At 42.7% G+C, this 19,447-nt stretch overlaps 1 protein-coding gene across 9 annotated transcripts in view; it reads right to left on the bottom strand.

Moving 5' to 3' along the window:
- Positions 1-19,447, bottom strand: part of camta1a (calmodulin binding transcription activator 1a) — a 352,944-nt gene that overhangs the window by 128,690 nt on the left and 204,807 nt on the right. For all 9 annotated transcript variants that reach the window (XM_074680714.1, XM_074680709.1, XM_074680710.1 and 6 more), the window contains one exon: positions 17,374-17,509. In XM_074680714.1, the coding sequence (XP_074536815.1) occupies positions 17,374-17,509 (136 nt within the window). The remainder of the gene's footprint in view (positions 1-17,373; positions 17,510-19,447) is intronic.

Below are 19,447 nucleotides of genomic sequence, written 5' to 3'. Positions count from 1 at the left end.
GTATTTTTCACCTCCAAATCCAACGTAACATGCTTGAATTTGGTCACTGAATTGGTTTCTTGCACACAAAAAAGCAGAGGACATAGAAGGAAAAGAAACTGGCGACAGAAATTGACTATAGTATATAAATCACTCAGCAAGCCAGTGTTTAGGTGTAGTACTGCAACACTGACACTCAAATACTTAAGTATGTAGCGCTAACAACAGTACTGGTCACTTTGGTGAAGTTTATGCAGAAATCTAAACCAGACCTGAACTTAAAGCTCGTGTGAAGATCGTTCAGTTTGTGTCGCTTTTGGCACATCCTCTGGACAAATGAGTCATTGCATTATTAAGTTTGTCTCGCCAAAAATCAGCCACCTTTATCTATGAAATACTTTCCAAAGGAAATACAAGGGGCTTGACTCTATATTTTTAATTATTTGAGACAAAGCTCATACAAGACATGTACATTTAAGTTGGATACTAAAATTTTCAAACATTTCTAAATCGAAGGGACTTTATGTTGTGGAAAAGACAAACAAAAGGTTTCAGTCTGACACCCACACCACTATTAGTTATTTAAGGCATTTATAAATAAGATACATAGGGTGAGTCACTCCTATTGTCAGTGGTCTTGTTTGTTTTTAGGTCAAAATGAGGCATACATATAAATTCCAGTCTGTTTGATAATCAAATAAAAACTCCAAACAAGATTTATTCGAAATATTTTGTCACTCAGGAAAAAAACATCAGTATCCCCACATTTCTCCTTTCAGATATAACCATGAATGAAGTGCACGTCACCCCATTTCTATGATCGATAAGGCATAATTACACACGAGTACATTATCTGTGCTTTTGTTTCTGTTTCTAGCATGAAAACTACCCAGCAGCACACCCCATACATTAACTGTACAGCCTGAGAAAGAAGAGAGCATGCTGGGAGTCAGGGTGGTCCAGTGATGAACACCTCCTGTGTCCTCCCTTCATCCTCTTTCTCTCTCCCTCTCTTGCTCGGCGCTCCCTCCTCTGGGCTGTTATTGATCTGATCTCCTCCTCTCTCAACTGGAGCCATGATTCATGTTGTTGCGAGCGGCCCTCACTCACAGCACACAGACACAGCTCAGTCATGCCCTCGCCTATCTGTCTGTCCATCTGTCTCTGCCTGCTCTTCCCCCACCTCTCTCTCTGCCCGCCGGCCGCTCCACCTGCTGTCCACACAGACTACAGTGGCCCTGTGCGCCCCTTTGTGACACTATCACTATCTTCACTTTAACCTTGTAATGTTTGAAGAAACAAACACGTTGATTTTTCACTGGGCTCATCCTGTAAATATTTAAATACTTGAACAATAATCTACCTTTAAAGTTTGTCAGCCAGCTAGCTCAATTCCATCGATGCCACCAACTTCCTGAGTGGTTATTGTATTACTGACAACACACTCCACTAACTAAGATCAGCCATGCACCAGTGCCCACAGAATCGAGAAAGTGGCATCAATCTGTCAATCCTTTCTGTGTCCCAGTCAGGTGAGGTTTCCTGTATTGGGTCAAATTAAGCCACAGGCTCCGATCCCAGTGGACTTCCTGTCAATTCCTTCCAGTTTGAGCAGGAAGTTTGACCGTATGCTCAGGTTCTGTCCCCAGAAGTCAACGGGGACGACAGCAGCACAGCATAGATGATAGTTTATGATTGACTAAAGCCTGGCAAACACTACAAGAAAACTGATTATGGGTCTATTTCCTCCTTCTTACAAAAGAGAGTAAAGTCCCAGTTTAGTGATGTTTTCATCTTGGTATCTTGCCAGATTTCCTGTGGAGTGGTTTATGTTAAGAGTAACTCTGCCTCCCCTGACCTGCTTGGAAGATCACCATGGTTGCACTGATTTGAAATATTAAACATGTTCAATATTAACGATCAGAAAGTCTGCTTTGTTGGGGTCCTTAAGGACAGCCGAGCAGGTACCCAATGGAATGTCATGATAGCCAATCACTGACTACAGAAAGAAGCACACAAACATGTCCATCATGCCACAAGTTGACTGGGCAGATAATGGCGTGTAAGATGGTTGTTGACTGTATTTAAGCTAGTTTAGCTGATTTAATTAAGACAATGCAATTCAGCAGAAAGTGTCAATAACCACATGCCGGAAATAGCAGCTGGCTACATTTCATCTATAGTCATAAGGCCAGAGCACAAGACAATTTACATGACAACGCACAGAATGACTCACAGACTATTTCACAGACACTGGAAGTGTTTGATCATCACAAAAGTTTAAACCACCATAGATTTAGCCACACAGACATCCCATGTGCTGCCATGTCAGTTTACCCTAAAGTCATGAATGAATGCAAGAGACTTTGTGAGATTTCCATTTAAGCGAGAAGATGCTCTTCTTGTTGGTGTAGGGAGTCTCTTAGTGTGTGGTGGAATGTGTTGGCTGTCCCCAAACTATCAACCAAAAAAAACTATAAAACCTGCCATTACTCTATCGTCTTCTCATGTGGGGTCTTTCACTTTCTTGACATTTCTGAGGATTTAAAACCTTTTAGTGTGGGCCAGACTTAATAAAAAGATTCACAGAAAATGCTTTCACTTCTGCTCATTTCTGCTCAAGATTGATGTTGGCTTTTTCTTCAAGTCTGCCTTCAAAGCTGGCAAAAAATAATAATTAATGCAATTTTTTGAAGAAAAAATCTTGACTTTGGAGCTTTTTATTTGACAGGAAAGTAATGTCTTCAAATTCAACATCACAGTTAATCAAAATATTTCATCTTGCTCAGTGAGACTGCAAATCTGAGGATGGTACGAGGGTCCAGGTTGCATCGTTAAAGGTGACTTCAGATGTCTTACTCTCTATAAGGTTGTCATGTAATGACGAACAAGACAGAGCAAAAAAATCTAAATTCTGAAGTGCAGTCACTATATTTAAGAATTTGCATGAAAACCTACAAGACTGCCCTGAGTAAAAACAGAGAAAACTGTACAACACATTTCTTTTTCTGTCTAAAAGTCACAAGATAGGTTTCATCAGTTGTTTGTACCTGTGCTACTTTTATTTCCTAACAGGCCATATTACCCTGTTCATTCAGGGTGAGCTGGTCCATTCCCATGCAGAGCGTGCACCAAAAAGGTAAGCTAGATACAGAGAGAAAGAGGGAGAGAGATGTGTGTAGGCCTTGCAGCAGCAGGAGCACATAAAAGCCCGGCTTCAGCCAAGGCCCCTGCTCCAATGTGTAGAAATTAATTGAGTGAAAAAAATCTGCTGTTTAAGGTTGAAGTGGGTTATGGGAGGCAGTGTAACAATTGTTTTCTGTTTGCCAGGGGCTATATATCGTTCATTCTGGCTTTCTCTCTCCTCTCTGCTCAACACTCCCCCCCACTCCCCACTCTCCCACCATCCCTCTCCCTCACCATCCATCCACCTTCTAAGCCTCTCTTGCTCCCTCCTCTCCCTTTCATCAGTCTTTTATTTTCCACACTCTACAGTCTTTTTGATTCATTTTTATCTCCCCCATTTTCATCTATCACGTAGGGGATTTTTAACACAATTTTCAGGCTCCATTTAAGAAATGAAGGTTTCACTGTTTGTCTGCTTGTGTGTACACTGAGTGGGAGAATTCAGTGCTGCATGCATACATACACCAGCCTGACGTTTTCCCTTGAGATTCAGTCAGGGAAACCAAACAAATGTGTGTGGGTGTGTACGCGGGCATGTGCATCTGTCTACATGCATGCATCATTATTTAGTGACAGTGACATCAACAGGGGGACCAGTGACGACACACAATGCAGAACAAGCTTAGCACTCCCTTGGGCTTAAAAAAATGATTCACTCTGTCTCAACAGTGAAATGTGCGGTCGCAATCCACAAATGTCTGAAACTGCTTTTCATTCCAGCAGAATAAAAAAAAAATCATAAAAAAAGGACAACTGCAAATTAAAAAAAAAAAAAAACTCGGAAAAACAAAAAAAGAAGCAGCGTTGAAAATCAACAGAAATTGAAGAAAAGGCGAGGAACAAAGATGCATGAGGTGAACAGGTCACAGAAAGAGAACATCTATTTGGATTACTGTGAAAAGAACAAAGTCAACGCTGCTGTATCAGCTAGGGATGGAACAAAAGACAATGTGAAAAGCATTACAAACCAGTGTTGGGTACTTGGACTTGAGTTCAACTCAAGCACTGAGGACCAGGACCAGAATCTGAGCTTTGACTTCATTTGACTCCAAAGGTGAGAAACAGACGTTATTGCTGCAGATTGTAACATTGTTCTAGTTAGTTTTTAGCGTAAGACCGGTTCATTCATGCAGATTCAAAGAAGGACTGCCAATCATGAATACAAAAAGGGGTGCCACAAGTTATATGTTTGCTTCCAAAGACTTTACCCACTTTCCAGGTAAGATTCCTGACCAGTGATAGAAAAATTTGATTGCACAAGGCATTTGTTTACAACTTTGGTTTGGACCCCAAGAGACTTTTGCTGTGTTAACACAAATGAACCAAGTAACAACTGAATCAGAGCAAATTGGGCCACAGGTGTGAATACACCCTACAACTTCTTTCTGATCTTTTTTCTAAGACTAAAATGCTGATGGTGCTTGAGCTGTGAATTCACTTGCGCACTAATCCTCCTCTCGCACCTACAGGAGTCACCTTTTTAGTTGCTAGGCGCCGCCCTGTTGGCTATGGCTGCCTTTTGCAGCAGCTCTTTCTTCTTTGTCTGTTTATTGTAATTTTTTTTGTCTCTTTTTCATAATCTTTGTATTTGGAGTGGATCATTACTTTGAATGGCTCATTTGTTGATCATGGACACCAAACTTTTTGTGGCTTCAGTGATATTTTTACTACTTTTTCTCCTGTGTTTGTCTGGAGATCCTACATGTAACCATGGCTGCATTGTTTACATGTGAACTCAGTAGCATGTCAATGCTAACTAGTGTAAGGCCTGATGTCTTTCCACAAGGTGAGGAGAAGGAGGTGAGGATGACGTGCTGGTTCTCAGGTGTGAGCTAAGAAGTGACGACATCGACCTGTCCTTCCATCCATCGTTATTGGGAACACAAGATCTATCTCCAATAAGATGGACGAGCTAGCTGTGCTAACCCAGCTACAGAGGGAATACCAGAGGGCAGAGTTGCATCATGCTATTCACAGACATGGCTAACGTAGCTAACATCAGACACCAACACCATGTTGGAAGAGCTTCACCTGCTTTGAGCAGACAGGATCCATGAGACTGAGATGGAGCATGACTGGAGAAGCTCAGTCCTGGACTCTGTGGAGGTGGAGGCTGGCTGACTGGACAATGATGGACAAGCTGTCAGCATCTTTTTTCAAATTGACTTTTTTGCACTTTCTATGCACTTTCTATACACTTTCTTACTTTTCTTTTCTTGATTGCTGCTGTGACTTCAATTTCATTGTACTTGGTACAATGACAATAAAGTTCTATTCTATTCTATTCTATTCTATTCTATTCTATTCTATTCTATTTTATTTCGCTGTCTCTTTGGGACAGAAGTTATGGTTTGGCTATGATTCATCTCATTCTTTATACATCAACAGACGATTTTGTTTCCCTCCAGCTTTTGTTGAACAAACCTGAACGCTGTTAGTTTCATTACATGGTGTTACTATGTGCCTCTGTGCAGGGGCGCGTCCACACTTTTAGACTGGAGTGGAACAATGAGGGCAATGACATAGGTAGAGGTGGCCAGGGTATGCACACATACATACACATACATAAAACCATTTATCCTCTTTTACTACACTCTCCACTTTAACCATGATGAGATATTATATTCCAGTGTATGATTTAAGTATATAAATGTAAGATACATAAATATGCATCGGCCAGTCTAATAAATGTTGAGTAGTTTTTAAGCCAAGATAAAAAAAAAAAAAAAAATCACTTTATATTACTACAACAGGGACATTTGCATTATTAAAGCAGTAACAGCAAGAACATATTTTATGAAAAAAAAATGCTGTGTGCAGCATTTCTTATTATATTACTCAATTATAGACACATAGAGTCACATACAGGAGCTGCCTTACTGACAGGTATTTCACTGACTGTCTCAGACTGGCTGTTTGTAGCCATGAGCCTGACTGTACGAGGCACTCAGACAGTATTCAGTCGCAGCCATCTCACCAACTTTTGTGCCTTTCATATAGTGTTTTGAAGTGATGCTGCTCTAGATGTGACATGTAACTGATGTTAACTGCAGGTAACTGAATGGCACAGATTGAGAATTAATCAAATACGTTAAAATATGAAAGGTGAAGTTAAAAAACTTCAAGCAGTTTTCAGGGTAAGCAAAACGGGTTAAAACATTTCAATGTGATCTGACAACTACAAGTACGTTGGTTGTTTTCTTTTGATGTGAAAAGAATGTTTTTTATTCAAGGGGCTTCATGCCTTTTTTGTGGTTAAGTTCTTTGAGGGTTTCAGTCAAAAAGTTATACAGAGACTTAACTGTAATTCATAAAACTAGGGTCATTAAAATTGGAAATTAACTTTTTGTTGTCCATTTTTTAAACAGCAATCAACACAGTAACTGAAGCCCAAGGTCTGCACTTCCCTTTTTAGAAACCTGATGTGCGCTTCCTCCCAAATGTAACCATGCATTAAACTGAAGCAATGAATTGGACTTACACGAGCTATCAATCAAAGTTACATTGACTGTAAGTCAGACTCACATCTGCCGTAAAGCAGAGTTACAGATATTATCAACAGCATCATGTTTCAGTTCCAATTTAACATAACACACTTCGAGTCACTATGAAAAAGCAAACAGAAAATGTGGTGGGACTGTAAACAGGCAATCAGCCTATCAGAGAGAGACCTCACTGCCCACAGGAGCATTGCAGAGTGACTGTAGGGCACATGACTGTATGGGCCCAACATCAATGCGGAAAATATAAACCAGAATTAAGCAACTAAAGTGAGTCAGTAACTGAGTCTAAGATCTTTGTTGATGAAAGGTTTTTTTTTTTTTGAGGGGTGCTATTATTTTTTAATGTTTATTCAACGTCTGCACTGATCCCACCACAGCAAAAAACAATAACTGCATTTCTCCCTTTAAGAGAGGAAATGGTTTGCATCAAAACAAGATGCACAGCACTGTAATTTTCTTTTTTGATTAAGGTCTGTAGACATGTGAGCAGGATCAGTCATGTTAAAGAAAAAAACTGAGTTTTCCACACGTCCAGAAGGTCTCACACAGTCAGTTGGGGGTTAGACAGTCAATAGTTTGTCCTATTATATACAATAACACTGAAAGTAGGGACTTGACTCGTGACTCAGGCGTGACTCGGACTTGAGCACAGAACAAAGACTGTTAGAGGGACAGGTTTGGACAGCTGGGACACAGAATTATCTTGGAGGAAATTAATAAGGACACTTTTAACTGCATCCCTCTGGCGCCCTAAGCAGAAGGGTTAAACCTGTTTCCCGTGTTAAACTCCTCTTTAGCACGCTTTCATGTTAAATATCAAACCTTTCAATAACACTCTGAGGAGAGCACAGTTGCTCGCCCTGTATAATTCTATACAAACACTTAACCATTCTCTTTGAACTTTGCGGCTCCACTCATTATACCTCCTTTGAAGAGTGAATGCTGGAGCAATGCTACATTTTGATTTTGCAGTTATTAAATGTAACACAGCAGCAAATTACATCTAAACCACTGTGTTGCTGGTTAATAAAACATGGGCCATGTAGCATGCAGTAGCCGGCAGAATAAATAGCCAAGCAAATGAAAAAAGGAAGAAAGATAAAGGTAGCCGATGTGGAAGGCGTTTTGAGAATAACAAATTCATCTTTCTGCAAACGTCAATACACAAACATTTTTGCAGATGAGGCGGAAAACCTGCAGCGGGATTGTGGAGCCAGCTGTACTCCCTTTTTGAGTAAAGAGGAGGTAATGTCACCGGATGATACCTCCTCAAAGCTCCAGTCCCTCTGTGTATTCAAGTATCCTAAACACCTCTCTATCTGAAGGATATTAAAGGAGCCGAGTGTTCTGGAGCCAGCAGGGAAAGAAATGCTCCTACCCAGCTTTTATAGCATCCCAGGAAAACTGCTCTGCTTGACTTAGGGGTCTGACTTCTGCTGCCTCATATTAACTGAAACTATTAGTGCAAGCTGCTGATTCAAAGGCAGGAAAAAGATGGAGGGAAGTGAAGATAAAGAAGGATGCAAAGAAAAGGAAGCTTGCAGGTTCAGTAGTATCCTGAAGACACATCCAAGATATTTCTATCGATCTTTATTATACATTTTGCAGGTCTTTCAGGAAAGAACACCACTCTTTGATTCTGCTCGATACTCAGACCTCTGTTGACCCTATGGTCCTGGCCTGTAGACAGAAAATCCCACGAAATGTGAAAACCAGCCAAAAGATGGTTTTAGATCATTAAACAGAGATTTTTGCAAAGAACTTGCACCCTGACATCAGGGAGGTGAGAGTCAGACCGCTGCAGAAACGACTCACTCTCCTTTGAACTCCTACCTTCAGATTCAACTGAATCAACTGATGGTTCGAGGTCTAGACCGGAGTGAGCCTTTTAGCACAGAAAACCGCACACTCCATCACTCGGCGCTGGGGTTTTCTGCGCAGAATGAATCTCCAAGGAGTGCTCATGCATGGATCTGAGAACTCATAGGCGGCAGAAGCCTTGGCGAAAGTTGCCCATTAACATAAAACTCTGGCCCTGTGTTGCACAGGGATCTTGAGTTTTGCTCACGAGACTAAACAAAAGAAGAATTCGCACACTTAAAGTAAAATATTCAGCCACAGAAAGCCTGCTTGCTGCCTGCAGTGCTCTGTTTTCTTCACCCTTTGTACAAACCTCTTGCCCCTACTTTGAATATTTGGTGCTGCTTCTGCTCTTCTTCTCCCATGGAGGCATCATACATCAAACACCAGCAAAAATCACTTGATTTGGTGCACCAACACAGCTAATAAGGATAATGAGTGACATGCAAAGACTGGGAAGCATCCCTGCTTCTGTCTCGAGAGGTTTTTCTGCCAAATGCCCCTAAAGAATGTAAACACTTCTATGGCTTTTAGTCTTCTTCCCTCCCTTGTTTTACTGTGCTACATTATTTCACTGAATTGGTTTTTACCACAGGAGAAGAAGAATGTGTGTTTAGCTGCTGGAAAGTTTTCACTTTCTCACCAAACCCTGGAGCTAGGTGGGAGCTGCAGTGGGATCCTTCATAAAAGCAGCCTCTAAATTGAAGTCAAACTCAAGTTTTGCAAGAAATTAAAATCCCTCTCAGGTCATGTTCTCGGGGATATTTCCTCATTCCCCGTCACAATAAAGACGGAGCGCCCCGCGGAGGCCCCCCAGCTTGACAACACTTCAACATGTGGCGACATGCGGTGAATTAAATTACGGAAAGCTGTCGATTATGCTCCACTTTTTGATACACGTTCCCACCCTACAACACCCTTTTCAAAAATTAGCCCCTGAAATCTGGATCCTGGATGGAAATGGTGATAGCGAGGTCAGCATTAAAGGCCGACTGAGGGGCTTAACTGCTGCTGAGTGATTTGCCGATTGTGAGAAGTAAAGAGAGGAAAACTAATTACTGCGGTCTTAAAGGAAAACCATGGTTAGGGTGGACGCTCCCAGTGCTGCTGGAAAGGCGTCCATGTGGGGAGGCTTTGGTTCCATCACTAATAACAACATAACAACCTCCATTAAGCCACTATACTGGGGAGGGATCACCGCTTTAATCTGCCATACTGGAACAAAACATATCGCACATTAGGTAGAATGGATCTGTGGCCTCCCTCTGCATGTATATGGCAGCAGATTGAACATTTCTGTTGCAGGACTTCAGGAAAAGTTATTTGCATCCTCTTTGATTTCTAGAACATTTCCCTCACTTTATAGCTAATATTTCTAGGCATGAATTAATGTCAAGACTTGTATATCTGTGTTCCCATGGAGCCACTCATTGACTATACTCTACCGTATGTGCAAGCAGAAGAGTCATAACCATGGCAACTGTTCTTTAAAATATCACTCACAGATTGGTGTTAACTCCTCCACACACTCAGGTAATTCAGAGAGGAAGAGCTAGCTGTGCAAGCTCCAAGGCAAAGGAAAAAAATATTGAATAACAAAGCAGGCTTCAGGAGAAGAGTGAAGACAATAGAAGCAGAAATCGATTTACTGTCTTTACCGTGCAGGCAGCTGACTGTTGTCTACGAGACAAGCCTTTAAGTTTGAATGAAAATGGGAAATAGAAACTTTTTTTTCTAGCTTTTGGGCACTGTCTGTATCAGTAATCTGATCTTAATTTCACAGTTGGCTTGGAGCAGGGGCAGCAGGGAAAGCATGCACAGTGTCACCTCCTCGCTGAAACAGGGGTTTGTTTAGTGCCCTCTCACATCTGGCCGCACAATCTGGTGATATCAGCCGCTGCATCTGTAAATCAGTGCTACTCCTGCTGCTGAATACACATACAACCACCCACAGCAACTTCATCTCACAGATTTGTTGCTGGTTTAAATCTATCATCTAAATGCAACCCTCAGCGTGCTCCATGCAGCTGTAAATGTTCATTTTTTTCATGTATTAAGTAAAAAAAATGGAGCCATGCATTAAGAAAGTCATTAAATTTAAGCTTTAATGGGCACAAACTTAAATGTTTAATTTGCTGTTAAAGGAAGGATCACGCTGCTTGTGAAATAAGGAGTTAAATGTTGAAGGTCATGTGATATTGAAAGCCAATGCAGTGTAGCATCCAGCGTGCATCCGCTAGCATCCACTCCATTACAACATTAGCAACTAATGTTTTGACATTTGTCTTCATTATTATCAATGAACAGAGGCGATTGAGCCACCAGCATGCTCCATTACCTTCCTTCATTGCACAGTTGCACAGTTGAAATCACACATTAGGGTGGATCCAACATGAAATGACAAGTTACGGGACCTAAGGACGCTCCAGCTGATTATTTAGGAGGTGGAGGGTGAGAGGGCCGAGTGAAGGGATGGCGGGGTGGAGCTGAGGCTTGAACGGGACTTGGGGAATAGGTTGAGAACTGTATTGGCATTAAAGTGGGAGGGAGCGAGGGGGCGCAGAGCAGCACAGCACACCTTAAGAAGAGAAGCTCATTTCAATCGGTATAATTAGCCTGTGGTAATGAAATAAGTCAGAGGCACTGCCACCTTCACTTAAGAGAAAATCGATCCGCGTTTGAGGGAGTTTATTAAAGCTTAGGAATAATGGGGAGAGGGGATAGAGGGGTGGAGGGGTAGAGGAGATGGGGGGCTGAGCAGACATTAACAGCTAATCAGATAAGGAGTGGTGGTAACTTTGGGGTAAGCGCTTGACAAGAAGCAGAACGGAGATCAGTTGGAGTTTGTCAAGGCAGATGTGTTTGGGGGCTCTGCTATTTCTCAGCAGGAAGCCAGGGGATGCTAGAGCTGTATGCACACTGTGAGACCCACAGCTGAGTGGAGATGACATCACCCAGCGTGAGAATGAAGCCAATCAAAACAGAAAGGATCCAGACTGATGGACAGCCACTTGTCTTCTTCCAGAGTGGTTGCAAGGATCCCCGAGGAAGTTCAGCTTAAACAGGAACTGGTGTACAACTCGAGCTCAGTGAGAGCGGGGTGTGTGAGATAATCATTGATGGACATCTCTTCTCTGGGTGCCCCAAAAGCACGCTGGTTGCTGGGGGTGCTGCCTGCTCATTTATCCAGCCGTCTGGCCAGCTCACCTGGAGTGATGGGGGAGACGTCAGGAAGGCAGGCTGCTATTTCACGGCCTGTTAAGCGCTAATGCCGCAACATGCCCTGCGCTCCAATTTTAGGGAACAGGGAGCATTACCGCCCAACTCAAGGTTCTGTCCGTCTGGACTGTGGTCTTGGACGGTAGACGAGGAGGAGGGGAAAAGGGCAGAATGAAGAAGAGGAGGTGAGCGCAGGGCAGGACAATGAAATATTTAGAATTAAAGGACTGAGAGATGAAAGACTTGGGGAGAAAAGACACACAAAGAGAAAAGGTAGAGGGAGGGAGAAAGGAGTAGAGCCTCAGTTTACACGGGCTGCTGAGCCAGCACTGCGGAGCAGACAGGACAGCAGCAGCACACGCTGACATCTACTCCTGCCACGCTAGGCTGCTTCGCGCAGGCCCCTGAAGGCCCCTCGCTCCAGGACTCACGGCCTCACCCTCCCCGGAGCCATGGAACATCACTAGCCTGAAACCACCCATAACACTTGTCCTTTCTGCACACTAAACCTTGCCCATGTAATAACCACAGAACCCCTATTAAGCACTGGATGGCTGGGGAATCGGAGCAGTGAAGGCACAGCATGAGTGATGTAAAGAATCTGTTGTAAAACAAGACAGATTATGCACAAGTTATGTCAAGCCAAGAGTTTGAAGCTATGATATAAATTATGTATTCAAATGGATCTTTCTTTCCTCTTTCTAAATAGAGTAGTAAGCAGAAATAGATAGCTCTCCATCCCCTCCTGAGGTCTTTTACTTTCACTCAACAGAAGGACGAGCTCAAGTCTTTTTTATGTGCGTTCAGTAAACACGACTGTGCGGGATGGGCCATAGATCCCATCATAGGCTGGTTACAGCTGTAATGGATCACCTCTCCCTGTCAGTCTTAAGGAGTTGAAATCTTCGAAGGACATGACTCAGGCCTACCGAGGCTGCGAGAACTAGCACTCTTGGAAACATGGCAATGTATTAGTGTCAAATACGTTGCATGAAACAGCAGCTATTGTCTGTTTTCTGTGAGCTTCCATGTTGCCTTGCAGCCTTGATTCAGGCACTTCTTGTGTTCCCTTTCTTCACTAAGCTAATCTTCACATTTTGCACTGGCTCATGAGCTCTGGTAGACTTGCTACAGTGGTTTCAACACACACAAAAGCTAAGGTAACCCCAATAAAAACTTAACAATCTTGTACATCTATCTTTGTGACACACTCTACTCAGCATGAAACTCATTTAAAGAGTTGAGTGAGATTTAAATAACAATGCTTATATAATCCTGAAATTTGCCCCCATGCTGTTTCCAGCATGTGTTGCTTCTGCTTCACATTGGCTGAAATTCAAACCGCCACCATGGTGCATCAGTGCATCATATAAAGTGCGTCACTTGATGCCCCGAGCACACTCGGAAGCATCCTGGCAAGTCAACAGGACCACACAGTACACACAGCACAATGTGTCACGGATGAATTCAATCTTTGGTGCTGCCCTGGATTCAAGAATCTTTTATGGATTTTTTTGTTATAGTTCCTCACCTCAACAGCAAATCTCTTCAGCGCTTGCTTGCCAGGAAATGTCTTCTTTAGAAAATGTTATTCTTAAAAAGCTGGGACTGTTGGTCACAGAGGTCTGGGTATTTTTATATCCCATAACAGCGTGTTTCTCCACGTCCATTGTGACAGGTACAAGACCACAGAAGAATACCGGACAAAAGAAGTAGCTGTGATTCAGTGGCTGTGCCTGTTCAGAGAGTAGCGCTAAATAAAAACGGCTTCATTTCTGGAGCATTGACCAGCATTGATGCTGGAAAATAGGACAGCAGCTTACGGTACAGTTCTCTGTGAGCAGAACATGGCCTTGATAATGTTGCAGGTCTTGGAAAGGACGACAGATGTAGGGACATTGTCAATGGATGCTTTGCTTCAAACAAACAGTATTTCTCTTGTTATTGTTTGGAGCTGGCTTTGGAGAAACAACTACTTATAGAAGTTCTGTGGTTCCAGCCATGTGTCAGAGAGCTGAGCCAATTTACGCTCCTGCCATACAGTACCTGAGTGTCCCAAGCGTTGGGAGGGATAACTTCAGGCCAGAAGTTAGAGGTCAGTCATGATGCAATCTTGACTTATTTATGGGAGTGGGGGTATCCAAAAACAATGGTATTGCAACCTCTGTTGAGATGAAGATGGGTCAAAATGTCACCAAAATAGCTGTGTGTGGCAGTAGCCACGTACACATGGACCCAAATATTCCACTTGCATTCAGTTTATTTGCTCAAACGGAAAGAATTTAACCTTTGTATACACCTCATTCCGGAAGAAAAGTGCCAATCCGAATGGACATTTAATCGGTTTCGCAGGGGTGGAATATTCCTTTCCCCAAACCGATTGAGGTATCATGTATCCACTTTAACAGAAAGTTGTCAGAGTATGTTCTTTCAGTGCATGCTCAGATATGACGTAAGACGCAACAAGAGATGTTCCTCAACTTTATAAATGGCGGCGAGCCGTCAGCACTGGACTGCTGGAAAGTTTGTTTTTGATCCAAACTTTTAAAGAAATGAACATAATTTCAAGACTGGACTGACGACAAACTCGCAATACGGAGTATTGCAACACCGTGATAAACAAACTGTCGTCCTCCAGCTTTGATAAATCTTGTGATGTTTACGTTTTTCTGCACATGCCCCATTGACTATTCTGTTTGATTACAGCGGCGGATGTAGACCAGAGATAGGAATATTCCTTTCTATGTATACTATTGTTTTCAGAAAAGTCATTCGGAAAGATTCCATTTGGAAAGACGAAAACCCCCCCATGTAACCGTGGCTAGTGTAAGAGGAACTGTCAATAAGAGGAAACTTATCTCAAAACCTTAGTTACACTCACAACTTATCTCACCATACTACTTGAAACAGTGAGTAAAAAAAAAAAAAAAAAACCTTTGATCATACTCAAAGGAATGATCTGAGGTTTTAGAAGGACAGCTGCAGTTTTTCATTCCTAAATACACTTTTCATTCATACAATCACCTCTTCTTTTGATCAATACCAGCCGCACTTCTGTTTCTTTGTCTTCATATTCTTTGTATAAGTTTGCGATTTGTCCATCAGCTTAGAAGACTACCATACTGCTGTCAACTCACAGAACTGCATTCTTTTATTTAAATCCAATTGACATCTGCAGTTTAAAAAAAGAGACAGAAATTATAGTTTTTTTTTCTTTTGCACCAGACCAGACAGATAAAATCAAACCCCAATCCCTCTCTGAAAACAGTAGTTATAAGCCTGACTCTAAACATTTTGGTACATTGACATATACTTTCCAGACCATGGACCAAAACAGTTTCCCTGATCTAGGAATACCAGAACATGGGGTCATCTTTAGTTCCTCACATAACCAAATTATCCATCATCTTATGTGTGCTGTATTAAACACACATGAAATCCGACACAAACACACAAAATACAAAGTCCAGTTATGTGATCTAGCAGCAAAAAAACAAGAAAATAAAGATTTATAGCCTACCTGTCAGAGTTATCGGTAGATCGTGTCCAATACTGTCAAGATGTCCTGACTTTTAAATAGTTAATGAAGTTATGCTGCTTTGCTTGGTTGGTAAATGTATACAATCTGTCAATCTGGAAAGTCCCTGATGGTTTCTGCTGTGCAGAGGGATTCATTCAATAGATAGAACATCAATCCATGGATGAATCATACTGTGACTCGTGTGTTTTACTGCATGCGTGGGGCACATGGAAAGAGGGGAGTTAAATTTAGGTAGAAAGGCTGAAATCTGATCTGTAAATGGCAACACATCTGCCTGCAGGTGCACCTGACACTTAAAGGGAAAGACAGGGGAGAGCCACATTGGTTTGATTCATGTAATGCCCAAAATAGCAACTTTGAAGAATCTATGATACTAAATCCAACCTCTTTGCACCCTGTGCCTCATGTAACACCCAGATTCTGCACCACTTAGAGAAGTATGTTTAGACAACCCCAAATTTACCTTGAGTTATGCACTTTTTGGTGAAAGCTGTGACTGTAATCTGGGAAAATGATCTCCTCAAATTCATTTTATGACATGATGTTGCAGTTTGAACCTGAGATAAAACAGAAATGCCAATAAAAAAACATGCATTGTCTTCAGTGTTAGGAAAATCCTTGTCTCACAAAGACAGTAGGGTTCTAGTGTTTTGCCTTGCTCTACTAGCACATGAATAGATACTTAGCATGTTGTCTTTTATTTTGTGAAAGCTTAACTATTATTACAGGGCATTATCACCACCCACTGTTAAGAGGTGTAAATAGTTTTGAAAAAAAAAAAAAGAAAAACTCCCATCAAAGTAAAAGCACAAGATTTTTTTTCACTTGGTACTTATCAGCAACCCACTTTTGGATCCTGACACACCAGTCAAGAATCACTGCTGTAGACCATGCAATTTGGATTGTTTAAACAGTGCCCCAACATTTTTCTTTCATGTTTAAAGTCGAGGCACCTCTCCAACATTGCAATGCAAAGGCAAATATAAATGTAAACATTGATAAAATAAATACAGCCTGGTATAAAAAAGTTAAACTTTACTGAAATTAAATGGAATGAAATGAAGCCTTTTCTAGAGTTTTAAGGGAGATAAACATGCACAGCTACAGTAAATAAAAAACTGGATAAGATTCATAATTTCCATGATGAGTGATCCCACTGCACCAGTAAAAGTTGTCAGACTTAACCTTTTGTAAACCCTAGACAGTCAAAACCTGGAAAAGTATGTAAAAGTCCAAAGGATGGATGTGCAGAGTCCCAACAGGTTATCAGGTCTCTGCAGAAGCAGAGATGACACTGAGCTGGCTGAGCGAAGGAAGAGGCCATTTTCTTGGAGTGACAAATATCTGCAGGAGTACAAACAGAGTGCACGGCCCCTGTTGGGAGAATGCCTGAGCTTTGTCTTTGTCACACTGTGTGACACAGACTCACAGCACCGCTCCCTGAGGTGTGTGGCCGTGTGTACATGTGCACACTCACAAAAGGGAGGCGAAATTCTCCTACCATCACATCTGTACCTGTACTCCATCTCAACTCATGTGTAAAAAAAGACGGGCCCAAACTTTAGAACAGCTGAAAGCAATGCAAGTGAAGAAGTCTGGGCTGGAATTTGCCTGGTGTGACATTGAGGGCTGCTAAAACATCAGCCATGGTGTCACCACTGTATGGCAGCACCTTAGATCGAGTGAGTTGGAACCTGGGTAAGTCAAGCACGGATACAACCGGGTCTTTTATGGCAGCGGCCGGTATGCGGAGCGACTTGGAGCGAGGTGAGGGAACGCTAGCTCCTCAGCACTGCTGTGAGCCAGCAAGATTAATGTAGGCTCTCTGGAGCAAAGGCAACATCCAGAGCCTTAATAAGGTACAAACAATCGGTTCCACTCCACTGGCTTCCCAGGGAAAACTATTGTTGTGCCGCATTGTTTCTTGGTAAGGCTCCTTGGAGACATAGGGCCGACTGCAGCATGTGACTGTCTCCATTACAGCCAGGGGAGAGCTCACTGTAGACCCGTGTTTGTCTGTGTCAGGGTAAAGGTTGGCACTCTCCTCAGCCGTGTACCCACCCCAACCCTGTCTGTTGCACTGACCTCAACTCCCTGTACTTTCAGCTTCATGTGATCCTCCCGTGTGGTCTTCCCATCTTTCCTCTTCTTCCAGCAGTAGCCATCTTTTCTGTACTTCACCTTCTTCCTGTTGTACAATATCATCGACCCATTCTGTGGCCTGGATCCACAGAGACAGCACAGGAGGAGAGAGGGAGAGGGAGAGGAAAAGGGAAGGAAAAAAAAGAGTTAAAATGAGATAAGATTAGAAGACTTTTTAGGCAAAGTTGCAGCACAGCTTGGGGACTCAATTTAAAGATGTACAAAGAGGCCCGACACAAGTGTGCAGCAGGCGGGAAATGCACCAGTGACTAGGATGACAAGACTTCTTTATGGTGTTTTTCAGCATTGGTATGCACAGTCTGACAATGAACAAAGTACCCTTCAGCATACATTTCTACACGGGGAAGTGTGCGCGGCTTAAGTGACACTTCTCACTGAGCGAATTACATGAAGGCCAGTGTGTAAGGCAAGCAGAGGGAGGGGCTTCCTTCCTTATCTCTCATTCATCCAACTTAAATGAGTTGTGGTGTCGGAGGTCCCTTGGGGGGGTAAAGAAGATCCTCCCTCACACTCTATTCATAATTCATTTTCATTCCACCAGACCACAGCCTGTAGGCTCATAATGATATAATGTAACTATTTGATGATAATCTGCCTTTCCACTTCGATTTGTAAGAGAGGCATTTGGCGCTCAGTTTTAAACATTAACAGAAAGTGTGGCATCAAACATTTATGACGTGCTCCACAATTAGAGGGTACTTGAAAATAGTTTTGTATGTGTGTGAGTATTGTTGGATGGCTGCACATCATCAGTATGAATCCATACATATGCCACAGTGTACATCACTTTTTGTACAAACACACAGATACACACACACAAGCACTCATACACACAGAGTTCATGCAGCTGTGATGATTTGGAGCCCTCCCAAATGAATACAGGTTTGCGTCAGTGTTTGTCGCCTCACAGCCAACGTGTGGGAAAGCTGCCTGCCGATGCTGCTGTGGAGGTGGTGTGACTGTTGGGTGGGGATGGGATGGGGGGTTGGGGGTTGGGTTAAAACCATCCAGTCAGCTGGTGAGCCTTGTTAGCCGTGTGCTCAGCACTCACATGCACACAAATCTGGAAATACACAAAACTAGGAAAACTCTCATCAAAGCCCAAGAACAAAAGCAGGAGTTGATCTGTGAGCAAAAGGAAAAAAACAATTGTTTTGCATTGTTTCGTGTTTGTTGTAATTTTTTTTCACAAGGTTTATTTTTAACGCTGCATGCATCATTTTGCAGGGCTGCCTTTTGGGGCCCGGCTGCGTGTTTATCTTGGTATCACTCATCAATCATTTTCCCGGCCGGGATCTCAGGGGCCAGTGTAGAGGGAGGAGAAAGTAGGGAGGTGGGGGTCCCAGCAGTCCCCCCTCTGTGGCCCCTGACAGCACCTTCTAATGAGAGACGCCACTCACACACCGACGTGCACACTCCTTCCTGATCTCCCTTTCTCCCTCCCCTCCTCCTTTCCTCTCTCTTCTTGCCGTCAGTCAACTTGAGCAGCGCACCAGGGAACGCTTTGTCTCCTCCCTCACTCTGACTCCTCTCCTGCCTTCTTCTCTCCCTCTTGTTTCAGCTGTCTCAGGATCTCTCACCTCCACTCTCCCACACCGCCTTCTCTCCTGCTGTCTGCTCTTGTTGAATACTCAGCATACTTTGCAGAAAACAACCATTTAAGAGACATTTTTATTGGTCAGTTTGAAAAGTGGAACTGCCGTGAGAAGTATAAATTGTGTTCAAGTTTACAGCATCCGTAATGTCACCGATCGTGGCGGCATGATCATAAATGGCACTCATGCACTAACAACTTTGCAGATTGCTGCAATCTCAACATGCACTTCTTCAGATTTGCATCCTAGATGTCACTTGAAGGACTCTCATTTGACATGCCTGCATCAGCACTCGGTTTCAATCAAAAACACGCCGAAATTTCCCTCTCTAACAGTGTGATCCTATTATTTGTTTCGATATCATTCCCGGTTTTGTCCTTCAAAAGATACAAGGAGTGCGT

The sequence above is a fragment of the Halichoeres trimaculatus genome, unplaced genomic scaffold (assembly GCF_033239565.1).
Source record: "Halichoeres trimaculatus isolate MK-OKI-2021-1 unplaced genomic scaffold, fHalTri1.1 fHalTri1_scaffold_11, whole genome shotgun sequence".
In the NCBI taxonomy this organism is placed as follows: domain Eukaryota; kingdom Metazoa; phylum Chordata; class Actinopteri; order Labriformes; family Labridae; genus Halichoeres; species Halichoeres trimaculatus.
Note: the sequence above shows the minus strand (reverse complement) of the source record. Positions and strands in the feature narration are given on the sequence as shown.